Below are 12,697 nucleotides of genomic sequence, written 5' to 3'. Positions count from 1 at the left end.
GCGGGAATGAGGATCAGCACCTCCAAATCTGAGGCCATGGTTCTCAGCCGGAAAAGGGTGGAGTGCCCACTCCGGGTCGGGGATGAGGTCCTGCCCCAAGTGGAGGAGTTCAAGTATCTCGGGGTCTTGTTCGCGAGTGATGGGAGAAGGGAGCCGGAGATCGACAGACGGATTGGGGCTGCGGCTGCAGTAATGCAGACGCTGCACCGGTCCGTCGTGGTGAAGAGGGAGCTGAGTGTAAAAGCGAAGCTCTCAATTTACCGGTCGATCTACGTCCCTACCCTCACCTATGGCCACGAGCTGTGGGTAGTGACCGAAAGGACGAGATCGCGGATACAAGCGGCGGAAATGAGCTTCCTCCGAAGGGTGGCTGGCATCTCCCTTAGAGATAGGGTGAGAAGTTCGGCTATCCGGGAGGGGCTCAGAGTAGAGCCGCTGCTGCTCCACATCGAAAGGAGCCAGCTGAGGTGGTTTGGGCATCTGACAAGGATGCCCCCTGGGCGCCTCCTGGGTGAGGTGTTCCAGGCATGTCCCACCGGGAGGAGGCCCCGGGGCAGACCCAGGACACGCTGGAGAGATTATATCTCTCGGCTGGCCTGGGAACGCCTTGGTGTTCCCCCGGATGAGCTGGAGGAGGTGGCTGGGGAGAGGGAGGTCTGGGCCTCTTTGCTTAGGCTGCTGCCCCCGCGACCCGGCCCCGGATAAAGCGGATGAAGATGGATGGATGGATCCCAACAGCATCATATTATTATATCAATTGCAAGAAAAGCTGGATGTAGCAAATAATACAAGTGGATATAAATTATATGAATTAAAACTCATGTATCCAACTTGATATTAAATCTATTTTTTAAATTTGTTCAAGGGTTCAATAAACACTCTAGTTGAACTTTAGTTTCAGGTTTAATGGTTCAGACTTTGTAGGTTTAATGTATTATCCTGATGTATTTATAAAATTTTTTTATTTTGCTTTTGTTTCTCTTTTCTCTTTCCTTCTTTTCTGTCCTGACCGCCGTTTCTTTTATTTCTTTTCCTTAAGCTTTTTGTCCCCGACATATGAACTCTGAACATTTCAGGAGAATATGGTTGAGACACTGTCTGCAGTTGCTGTCTCTGACTTGCAGCACAAAGCAGGAAACTATCTGAGTCAGCCTCATTGCCAATACGGGAAATATTTTTTTTTTGGCAAGGTTAGCGAATGTTGAGGCACTGCAGAGATTGTTTAACATCTCAAATGAATTGAGGACCTCTATTGGATATTGTGTAGAGAAATAAAAGGCTAAAGTTCATGTGTGAAAACAGCTTTTCAGTGTAAATCAGTGTAATGTCCTCTGAAATGATGGAAGTCTGACTTTGTGTCTGTCTGTTTTCAGGACACAGAGGAGCAGATTGCTATAAAGCAATGCCGGCAAGAGCTGAGTGACAGAAACAAGGAGAGATGGTGTCTGGAGATCCAGATCATGAAAAGGTCAGAAGCTGCATTCGAGATTATGTTGAGTGATTATCAGTATTATAACTCCATCCAAGTCCTATACAGAAACTAGAACTGATTTAAAATGTGCTCAGTCACCTGTTCCCTTGCAACTACAGTTTTTTTCCCCCACCATTGCTTCTTGGAAGTCCCAGTCTGACTTGCACTTGTGTGCATAATGAGCAGCAAATTGTCAAGGAAGATTCAAGGAAAAGTGTCTTTTTCCACAGTGATGCATCTCAGTTTGTGACACATCAGTTTTTAAGAAATTGGTGATTTTCCCGTGCAAACTGAAACAGTTTGGTGCGTTGGTTTAAGGCTGTTTTTGGCATGTTAGCCTGGTTCAGTCTGACATGTTGCCGTGACTCACTTTGGTACATTCCATGACAAACTGGGTGCTTATGAGTTTGACATTTGACTTTTATGTACCCATCTGTTTAACAAGTTTCTCAAAATATAAAAAACAATTTTGTGCCCTGAAATAGTAAAAATCACACATTAGATAATTAGAACAGCATGAAAGTGAGTTATTTTGGTGACTTTGGTTATTTCTGACGTCCTAGGTGCCACCTCCTCATTTTGCTCAGCTTTGGCAGCCATTCTCTTTCCACACCAGAAGCCATTCTGTTAATGGCTTCGGTTTTGGTGTCAGGTCCCTGGATGCCAGTTTATGCAGGGTTTGATTATGTTTTGAGATGTGAAGTGCATGTGCTTTTTGTCATTTGGTAGTGCAAACACGCGCATAAAACCTTTTTTTTTTTTTCCCCTTGTCTTGCTTTAACAAGCGTGTTGTTTTCAGACAGACTCGGTCACAACCGCAACCCTTCCGTGCTCCCACGCTCAACTTGGGGAAAAAAACACTGGGTAGGGGACATGGCAACCTACCATTATATTATTACAGCTACTTAACACAGATTTGCACACGAACATCTACTGAAAAACACATCACTTTGTTTTTGAGTTATAATGTGTTTATAGAGCTGGTATTCTGTTGCTTTTGCAAATGCAGAATGTCTTTTTAAAACCAAGGAAAAAAAAACATTTCCAAAATCTCATGCAGGCTTCATCCCACTCTTTCTCTCATTGTGTATTTTTTTTCTAAACGTTTTCTCAAATAGAATTAAGAAAGAAATGCTTTCCAGTTCATATATTATAATAATAATAGCTTTATTTGTATAGCTTTAAAAAATAACCCCCAAAAACTGTGCCTTACAGTTTGGATAAAACTATACATTAAACATAAGTTCACCTGCCCCAGCTGACAGACACACAGTCAAACATACGTTCTTACATTCAGTCATAAATACACACATACAGACACACACTCTACAGCCAGAAGTAAGGGGTTAAAGATTACAGAAAAGCTGAGCTATAAAATTAGTTTTCAGCAGCTGTTTAAAACAAACTGCTGATTCAGGCTAACGCAGGCTGTTACAAAGTTTTTGTAGGACAACCTCAAAAGTGTGGACCACTCTAACTTAGAAGAATGAAATGGTTGTCTGCTGGAATAAATTCTCAGGATGTCTGCTATCTGTGCAGGAGCTTGGCCGTGTGGATTTAGGTTATTAATACAATTTTAAAATTATTTCTAATTTCAGCTGGAAGCCATTGAAGACAAGTAAGAGTAGAGGTGATGTGATGTGACCACTGGCTTGTTTTTGTTAGCAGCCTAACAAAAGAGAAGAGTCATTGACGGTAAATGAGTAGGGAGAACATTAAAGCATGTACTTTTTTGTGATGTTTCTTAGTTTAAAGAAACAAGACTGGATGAGCTTGGAGATGCTGGTTAAAAATAATACCAAGATTCTTAGATGCTGATTCGATATTGCTGGTGAGGAGGGCAGTATAATGACTGACCACTTAAGAGAAGCTGAACACAAGAATCTCGGCTTTGTCACAGCTGAAGACACCCAGTCTTTAGTGACAATAAAGCTGAGATAGGAGAGGCTGCTGAGATTGAGACAGAAAAGTATAGCTGTGTGTCATCAGCATAGCAATGATAGGAGATGCCTTTGAAGATGTTAAATAGATGGCCTAATGGTAACATCAATTAAAAGCAGAAATGATCCAAGAATTGAAACTTGAAGAACTTCATATGAATCGTTGTATTCCCAGAAGCAGAAAACATCCTATATTAAAGCAATATAACTATACAGCTGAATGTATTTCGTTTTATTTGATTATTTAGTGCTTTAACTGAACACTTGCATACGTGTGAGGGGAAAAAAGCAAGTTATGGACTCATAATAACAGTCATTTATTATTTCAGTGATTGCTCTCAGTCTTCTGCTATTCGAGTTCCTACAACACAGATTGCATGCAGTACATCATTTTCTTGGTCAGTCTGATATCAGTTGGAGTCTGTTATCTTTACACTCTCCTTTGCTTTTTATATGTAATGAATACTTGAGTCAGAGGCAATCTGAAACACATTGTTTCAGTGACACATTATGAAACCACAAAGCTTCAGAAATGGCAAAGGAGGAAATTGAATCGGATAGATCAAAAAGTAATCAGATCCAGAGATTGTGTGATGTAAACAGTTTTGAAGGTTTTGTTATTTTGAATGCAAGCCAAGTTTTAAACATTTTTCTAATAAAGTTTAAATGAAGAACAGCACAACATATGGTAGTGTAGAGTAACTCTGATGCCAGGCGGCTTCACTGCAATTCATACAAAAAACATAGAAAAGAATCAAAGATTAAATAATACAGTATCTATCTCAGTCAGTCATATGAAATTACAAAAGCATTGTTTGCATATATGAAATTTAGAGTACTCATGTATCAGCAATTGCATCATGTTTTGTGTTATATATTCAGTGATATAAGAGTTGTGGTGTGTTCTACTTCCAAGGTCCAACTGGGTCTGAGTGAGGTACATTTTGTCATCATAGGTTAAACACAGCACTTCATGCAGACGTTTGTGAGACTTGTCCACACAGATGCTGAACTACAGTTTACAAGGATCCAAGCGCACTTGTTGTCCTCACAGAACTGTGTCCCAGCCTGTGGAGAAGATTTTTGTGTCTAATGTGGAAAAAAGTGGAGGCGAATGTTTTCTATGTAAGACAGGATATGGTAAAAGAGCAGTTCCCAGGCAAAAAAAAAATGCAGAAACAACAAATTGTATTTTTTTTTTTTCACAATATCACAATGCATAACTTCCTTAGAAATAGCTGCCAAGAACCTGGAAATTAATCAGTGCAGTCAGTCGAAACATTGGAGCGTAATTCAAGATTAATCTCTGTATATTTGCTTGGTTCTTACTGGATGTTATTGGTGCAGTGACGCAAGACAGGGAGTTTATTCAAGAAGTTAACTGCATGCTTGAATAGGCTGGACTGAAATGGGTCCCATGGGAAAAATGTTGGGCTTTGGAAGTGGATGCAAGATAAAGACTAATATGTACCCAGGTGTTTTTGCGTTGTGCAGGGGAAAAAATGAAAGCAGAAATGAGAGTTTCGTATGAGGAAAGGGAAGGATGTTCCAGAGCTCTCAAATGCAGAATTGAAGGCATTTACTCAGACACTGAACCCGACTTTAACGCACTTAACCAAAACCAAAAAAAGACTCGATTTATGTCACCAAACATGGAAAAAGAAATGAAAAACTGCAAATCAATTAATTCAACTGGAAGCAAAATGGCAATAGCACTTAGTACAGAGTTAAATCTTTCAATGTTTGCTGAAACTTTTTTCACAAGTGTTTTTGAGATTGTTGATGAAATAGTGATTAAAATTTTAGCATTTTATTATAGCTTAATTCTAATATCCCCTTTTACCAGTGACAGTTTCTAAAGAAATAGCATTAATAATGAGCAGAATTGAGTTTACCTTATTGGTGCCACCCTCCACAGCACTCCCAATTTCTCATGAAACCCCCTTGGGAAGATCAATTGCCCTTCTCTGATTTGTCATTTTCTTTTGTCATCAGATCAATTTCAGGGACATTTTAGCAAAAGATGATTTCTTGTGGTAAAATGATAATGAATTATATTGCTATAATACATTGTACAGTTCTTCTAATTAGTTTTTCTCACTTAGGTTGGATCATGTCAATGTGGTTGCTGCCCGAGAAGTTCCTCAAGGAATGCAGAAACTGGTGGCCACCAATGATCTGCCGTTGCTGGCCATGGAGTACTGTCAGGGTGGAGATCTGAGAAAGGTAAAAGCCGGTTATGTTTGCGTGTGTATATGCATATACAGTCATGTGTAAAAGGAAGTAAAGCCTCTTTCAGGCCCAAGGTTTTACACGTCAGGATATAATGTGAGTCATCTGGTCCTTAGCGGGTCTTAAAGTTCAGATGAACAACAACACATCTCATACAGTACTGTGCAAAAGCCTGAGCCACCAGTGTTATGTACAGACATACACTGAAATGCAGTTAAAAAAAAAAGTTTTTACAACTCTAACAAGCTTGAAAGTCAATATTTGGTATGACTACATTTATGCTTCAACATACGTGTTTATGCAATACCTGCTAGTAATAAGTGCATGCATTTTGAATGGCAAAGTTTTCTATGTGTAGACATAACAGAGGCTGACATTGAATGGATTATAGGTCACTGTTAAGATGTCAGGTACAAGTGCTGGACTGATGAGGCATCAAAAAGTTACCAGTGTCCATAGTGAAACTGTGAAAGACTACAAAAGCCAAGAGGACTACTGCTCAACTATACGTCTAACAATATTATAATACAATCAAACGGGAAGCCAATTTTCTGACAACTTTCTGACAGAAATGATCCAAAGCATAGCAGCAAATCTAAAACAGAGTGGCTATAAAAGAAAAGAATCAAGTTTGCAAATGGCCCAGTCAAAGTACAGATCTCAACCTGATTGAAGTGGTGCAACTTTCAGAGAGCTGTGTTTATCAAATGTTTGAAAACCTCAATGTGCTAAAGCAAAATCTTTAAGGAAAGCAGGGGAGATTTCCTCCACAACAATCTAAGAGACCAATAAAGTCATACAGAAAACAGTGATTTCAGTCATGTGGTGTACTTAGTTTTCCACACACTGGTTCTTCAGTTTAGTGCTTGTTAAATAAATAAAGACTTAGTATAATATGTTATGTGTTGTTCATCTCAGGCTGTATTTACATATCTTTTTTAGATAAAACCTTGGAACTCAAATGGGTTGTACTTTCTGTTTCATATTACTTGATTTGATGTGGTTTACGTCACTAGATTTGAGCCCGTAAACCTACATTTTAATAAAATTTAATAACTGTCAATGGTTATCTTCAGTTGGTAATATTTTTTTCTCATTCTTAATATGAGGAAATATATGCTTGTCTTTTGAAATCTTTTGAGTCATATGTGTGTATCAAGTTTAGAAATAATGCTAGTAGCACAAATTTAAAATGGCAAATGTAACAATTACTGTACATGTATGTTTTTGGTTTTTTTTTTTCTGTTTTAAGTCTGATTTATTTGGACCAACAGTTACTCAGCTGTTTGCACTTCATTCTGTGGGATAAATCTGGTGCAGTTTTTAATTTGAAAACAACTGAGTGTTCACCCGAGGCCATCAGAAGAGGAAAATGCCAACCATTGCAAACCGCAGTGTCATAAAAATTTCAAAGCATCACAGATGGTCGAAAACTAAGCAGATGGAGCGCAAAACTGCACCATCCTCTTTTGTCAGGCTTGACACAAGTTACCAGCAGCAAAGTGCTGTAAAATGATTTGTTTAAAAGAAATAAATAAATCTGCTTTTACTACCAAAATTGTGATTTGTACGTTTGAAAAAGGGCCTGAGAGCCTTTTGAAAAAGATTGGTGCTTATATGTCTGATCTCTTGTAAAGATAATGTACTTAATAGACGGAAAGTAGGTTTTTATAGAACGATAAAGAAGAAAACATTCATAAAAAGGACAGAGTAATGAACTCTTGTCTGTGTAAACTTGCGTTGCATTCTGCTCCCTGGTTCGTGTCACTGAGGTGTCGAGTGTCTGTTTTTGTGCTCTCTGCAGTATCTGAACATTTTGGAAAACTGCTGTGGAATGAGGGAGGGGTCCATTTTGATTCTGTTACGGGATATTTGTAAGTATTTGGTTTCACCGCCATCTCCATTATGACTACGCTAACCTTTTAAATTGTCAGTGTGAAAGACTGATAGATTAGCTGGGAGTGTGATCTGTTCAGTGTAGTAGGGAGGAAATGGTGCTGGTGAGTATCGTTATGTCATCACTGACTATAAACCACCATCCTCTTAGTCACCGTGGCCAGAGATCATACTCATAGCAGGGCTTACGTCAACAATCAGACCCCCATGCTCTCTGGTTTAAACATTATACATGAACACTAACATCAACATGCACTCTGTGTTTGTCTCTGTATAAACGACTTTGAGCTAAGAAACAAATAATATCGATTAAAGATATCTCGAGTGCATATTTCACTCAGACACGTGCGCATAAGTGGACACAGACATGCAGAAACTCCTTTTCCTGTGACCACTTTGTGGACATTTCCTGATAATGAGTGATCCACTTTAAACTGGTTCATGAGCGAAAGCAGTGACCCAGTCATGTATATCCACACCCACAAAGTCACACTCACTCACACGCGCTAACATTTAGATGCCCCAAACTTATGTTCCGCTTCAGTCACCTCTTTTTGTTGACACACCTGCAGGTTAATCACCCTTTGACGCACAATTAAAAGTGATATTAGAGTTTCAGCTGCGCTGCCTGTGACGCTTTAATCTTTTACAGCTGATGTTAAAGACTTGATCAGGTGTTTCAAGACTACCTAATTAAATTGTTTATGAAACTATTTTATTGGTTTATTAAAAATAATGTTTTTATTGATCTTTGGTGCTTTAACTTCTCACTTTGCTGTAGTAAAGTATGAGTGTGTCCCAGTGTGTGTCACACATTTCAGATCAAATCCACAGCATGTTCCACACATGCACTGCAGCCATGAAGGTCATGACATTAGCAGATCTTATTGTCTGGCATTTTCTGAAGTTTATATATGAAACCCAGACTCTATATAATAGAGACAGCCGAGCCACCAGTATGCCACCCATTGGTTTCAAGGCTACAAATTTTTAAGCTTAGCATTTTAGGTGGCTGCCATGTGGTTTTTGGTGCCAGATATGACCTTGTTTGGTAGAAAAACAAGGTTTTTTAGAGAGCTGCATAAATTGTACATCTAAAATTCACAGCTGCACATGCCTTCTTTTGGTGCCAAATTAGAGGTTAATTAATTATTAGAATTTGACTAACCAAATCTTCTTGGACGGGCTATACATCTGAGAATACAATTTTACTTGTTCAATAACTCCAATGAAAACCTCCCAAAAAGGCACTAGCTCTCAGTTACCCACAAAAAGTAAGACCAAGGGGAGCAACTGAAAGAAGATAAAGTCGCTTTTGGAACCAACCTCACCAAACGTTACTCCTCGCTTCACCTTTCAGTCCTGGAGGTTGTTGCGTAGTGAAGAAAACTGCATATCAGCAGGGCATGTGTAGGAATGAAATTCACTAGAACTTTTCCACTAAAGAGGAAAGTAGCTTTTAGGAAGTTTGCATTACGTAAAAACAATGTGGCTTAAACCCAGTCCCAGAGGGTCACAAGCTAGTGTACTCCCAGTGCTGGTCCCAAGCCCAGATAAATGGGAGGACCATGTCAGGAAGTGGAAGAATCTGTACCAGGTCATATAAGGAGATTCATTCGCCGTGGAAACCCCTCGGGAAATAAAGGTACTTTGGGCTGCTCCCTTATGTACACAGTTTGGACCTCAGCACCTGAGAAACACAGTTTTGTGATTGGAATTATCTGTTATCACTTTTCATATGCACAAGTATGAAAATACACTTTTAATGTCTTTAATATAATAATGTTAATTGATGTAATACCAACTAAAAGCCTTTCAGTTTTCATTATAGTTCTGTCTTCCATACAGCACTGTACTTTTACATATAAAAGTGAACCATGAGCCTCTGATAAACTTACTAACATTCCTCTATAACTTCACGTGCTGTGCTTTTTTCCATCAGTTGTAATGCATGCAACTACAGTTTTACATTCTTACTTAATTGTGACTTTTGTTGCTTTTTGTCCCACAGCTTCAGCTTTAACCTACCTCCATAAGAAGAGGATCATTCACAGGGATCTGAAACCAGAAAACATTGTGCTGCAGCAGGGAGAGAAGAGAGTGAGTTAAAGACCCAGTGAAGCCCTTTGGTGGGATAAATGCACCCAAACCACATTAAAGAGGCTTTTTGCCTCTATGTGGTTTGTATTGAATTAGTGCAAAACACTTGCCTCTGTTACACACATTTATGCACATTTATCCTTGTACTAAATATTTAATGTGGAAAAGTCCATTTTTAAACTTGAACTTGGAGTTACAAGGAACCTTTGGGATCGCCCTACTGCTTAGCTTCCTCTACGGGCCTCTCTTTTATTTTGTCCATTATGTAATAAATCATTGCTTGTTATCCTCCTCCGCCTCTGCAAAAGGGTACAGGAAAGTCAAGAATGTTATATAACCGTGGTCAGACATATTAAAGATGTTATAGATCCATGTTTATGCAAAGCCTATTGTTTATAGAATCCAAGCCAAATTTAAGTTGGCTCGGATTCTGTTAAGTTTATAGATTTGCATGAACACTTGTTTTCCTCATGCATGGTAGAGAAACTGTAAAACCGGAATACAGGCTTGGTTTATGGCTTGGAAGTTATTAAGGTACAAGTTTTTAATTTTCTCACTCATTTAGTCGCTCAGCATTTAAAGGAACATTTCAGCATTTTGGGAAATATATTTATATTCTTTCTGTCAGAGAGTTAGATGAGGAGTTTAATGCTGCACTCTTATCTTTGCATTAAATATGACGCCAGCTGACTCATAATACCAGAAATGAGGGGAAACGGGAAGCCTAGCTCTGTTGGATACTAAGAAAATCACCACTAATGATCATATTATACATTGTTGATCCCAAAAGATATACAGTATCAACATTAATTTGCAGTTCTCTGAAGGTTGCATGACTATTTCTTGGATTTGAGCACTTATCAGACAGCTGCATATGAATGTGCTAATGATGCAAAAAAAAGCTTAATAACTTTCATTAAACTATTCCTTGAGTGGAGCTATTATGCTTTTCCCTTTTGTTTGGCATATATGTACTGTTAAATTGGTGGACGCTGGTGTTAAACATGGCCAAATGAAATTATGAAGTCACTGTCTGTAAAAGTAATCCCTGTGATCTGAACACTCCATTTTGCTCTTTAAGACATGAAAGAGAGGGTATACCTTTATTAAGGACCATGTCAGGCCCACCCACCTACATCCTGTTTAAACCTTCTGTTTTTAAGGAAGAAGCGAATGAACAGAAAGTTTGCCTTAAATGTTTCAAACAGTGGATGATCTGTTTACGATAAAGAAGTGTTATTTTGAACTGTGAGTCATACAAAGGAACTCTACAAGAGTTCAAGAATAAAACGTATGTAGCCGTCTGTCTGTAATTTTAAGAACAAATGATTCTAACTAATAACACTTTTCTTCTTTCCTCTCACTTCTAATCTCAGTTGATCCACAAGATTATAGATCTTGGCTATGCTAAAGAGTTGGACCAGAGCAGTCTTTGCACATCATTTGTGGGAACCCTGCAGTACTTAGTAAGTACTAACAGCTAAAACTGTTACAGCACCCTCCTCATCACATTTAGCTGAACCTTAATGCTTTTTCTTTCACTTCTTTCAGGCTCCAGAGCTCATAGAAAGGCAGAGGTACACGGTCACTGTGGACTACTGGAGCTTTGGGACTTTGGTGTTTGAGTGTATCGCAGGATTTCGACCTTTCCTGCCAACGTGGCAACCTGTTCCCTGGTATTACCACATTTGAAATGCTCCTATATCTGAACCAAGTTGTTATTTGTTCTATATTTGCATCAGTTAAAATAAGAAAGCGTCCAGAAAATGTTCACCATTTCAGCTTAATATATATAATATGACCAATTAATCTCAAATCAAAAGAAAAAGAACTTGGAAACAATGGAAGGAAATTTTAAAACAACAAACCTGCAGAACCAGCCTTTCATTCCTTTTTAGTCTTTATTTCAGCAGTCTGGGTCCATACTCGAGCTTAATAACTTAAACAATGTTGTTATCTAGGGTTAAGCAATGATAAGCTTTGTTGCAGATAAATATTATTTTTCCGTAACAGGATTTTAACACAGTGAATATAAAAATAAGTAACAGTTGTCAAAGAATTGCAGGATGTCAGTTGTGCCAGTACCAGTGCGGCTTGTTTCTCACTCTTGCGATGAATGAATAACACAAAACTCTAAAGATGTCTGCTAAATAGAGAGGAAAAATACTCTTCCCATTACTGGAAAACCTAAGTGTTAGTGTCCAGTTGCAACCAAAGTGAAGATAAAATAGAAAAAGTACTACACTTTTAAGAGAATAAAATATTAAACTAAATTGTATACAATTGATTTTTATGTTTTAGGCACAACAAACTCAGGCAGAAGCTGGACAATATTATTATTGTCTACGAGGACCTCACTGGGGATGTCCGCTTTTCCGAACACATCCCTCAGCCCAACAACCTGAACAGGTATGTTCATACAGGACAGACACGTGAAAGTGCTGGATTTAAACTCATGTATCTCAGTCTAATGCAATAACTGTTTGGCAGTCTGTTGTTAGAGAAGATGGAGAGGTGGCTGAAGCTGATGTTAAAGTGGTCTCCTCAGGAGAGAGGCAAAGACCCCAGTGCTACCCCCAGTGACTGCTTCTCCCAGCTGGAGCTCTTATTGCAAATCAAGGTTAACAGAGAAATTATTGATTTATTTGACTGATTTATACAACAGTGTCCCTGCATTAAATAAATAACCTCAGGGACTCATCATAGTGCTATAATTAAAGGAAACTTCTGCTCAAATTTTACAGGATGTGAATCTTTAAAAAAATAATACTACTAATAATAAATTATTTATTTATGTAACATTCACTTGTTTAGTCTTATGCTTTTGGATCTCCTCTGTTCCCTCAGCTGGTTCATGTCTTGAACATGTCGTCTGCAAAGATCCTCACTTATTCAGTATCCGATGATGAGACGGTGGCCAACCTGCAGCTAAGAATAGAAAAGGACAGCAACATCCCTGCAGCCAATCAGGAGCTGCTGCTCGAGGCGGGGTTGGCCTTGGAGCCTCATGCGTTGGCCACACAGTGCGCCGTAGATTACGCAGTAATTTCTAACAAAA

At 38.8% G+C, this 12,697-nt stretch overlaps 1 protein-coding gene across 1 annotated transcript in view; it reads left to right on the top strand.

Moving 5' to 3' along the window:
• The window catches only part of ikbkb (inhibitor of nuclear factor kappa B kinase subunit beta), a 28,301-nt gene that overhangs the window by 9,029 nt on the left and 6,575 nt on the right, over positions 1-12,697 (top strand). Inside the window, exons 3-11 of the mRNA XM_006789951.2 lie at positions 1,374-1,468; positions 5,517-5,637; positions 7,448-7,517; positions 9,551-9,639; positions 11,016-11,105; positions 11,191-11,315; positions 11,941-12,048; positions 12,130-12,259; positions 12,487-12,681. Coding sequence (XP_006790014.1) covers positions 1,374-1,468; positions 5,517-5,637; positions 7,448-7,517; positions 9,551-9,639; positions 11,016-11,105; positions 11,191-11,315; positions 11,941-12,048; positions 12,130-12,259; positions 12,487-12,681 — 1,023 coding nt within the window. The remainder of the gene's footprint in view (positions 1-1,373; positions 1,469-5,516; positions 5,638-7,447; positions 7,518-9,550; positions 9,640-11,015; positions 11,106-11,190; positions 11,316-11,940; positions 12,049-12,129; positions 12,260-12,486; positions 12,682-12,697) is intronic.

Source organism: Neolamprologus brichardi, chromosome 12, assembly GCF_056152115.1.
Source record: "Neolamprologus brichardi isolate AB-2024 chromosome 12, ASM5615211v1, whole genome shotgun sequence".
NCBI classification, from domain to species: Eukaryota; Metazoa; Chordata; class Actinopteri; order Cichliformes; family Cichlidae; genus Neolamprologus; species Neolamprologus brichardi.
The sequence above is the reverse complement of the archived record's forward strand: the minus strand, read 5'-3'. Positions and strand labels throughout refer to the sequence as shown.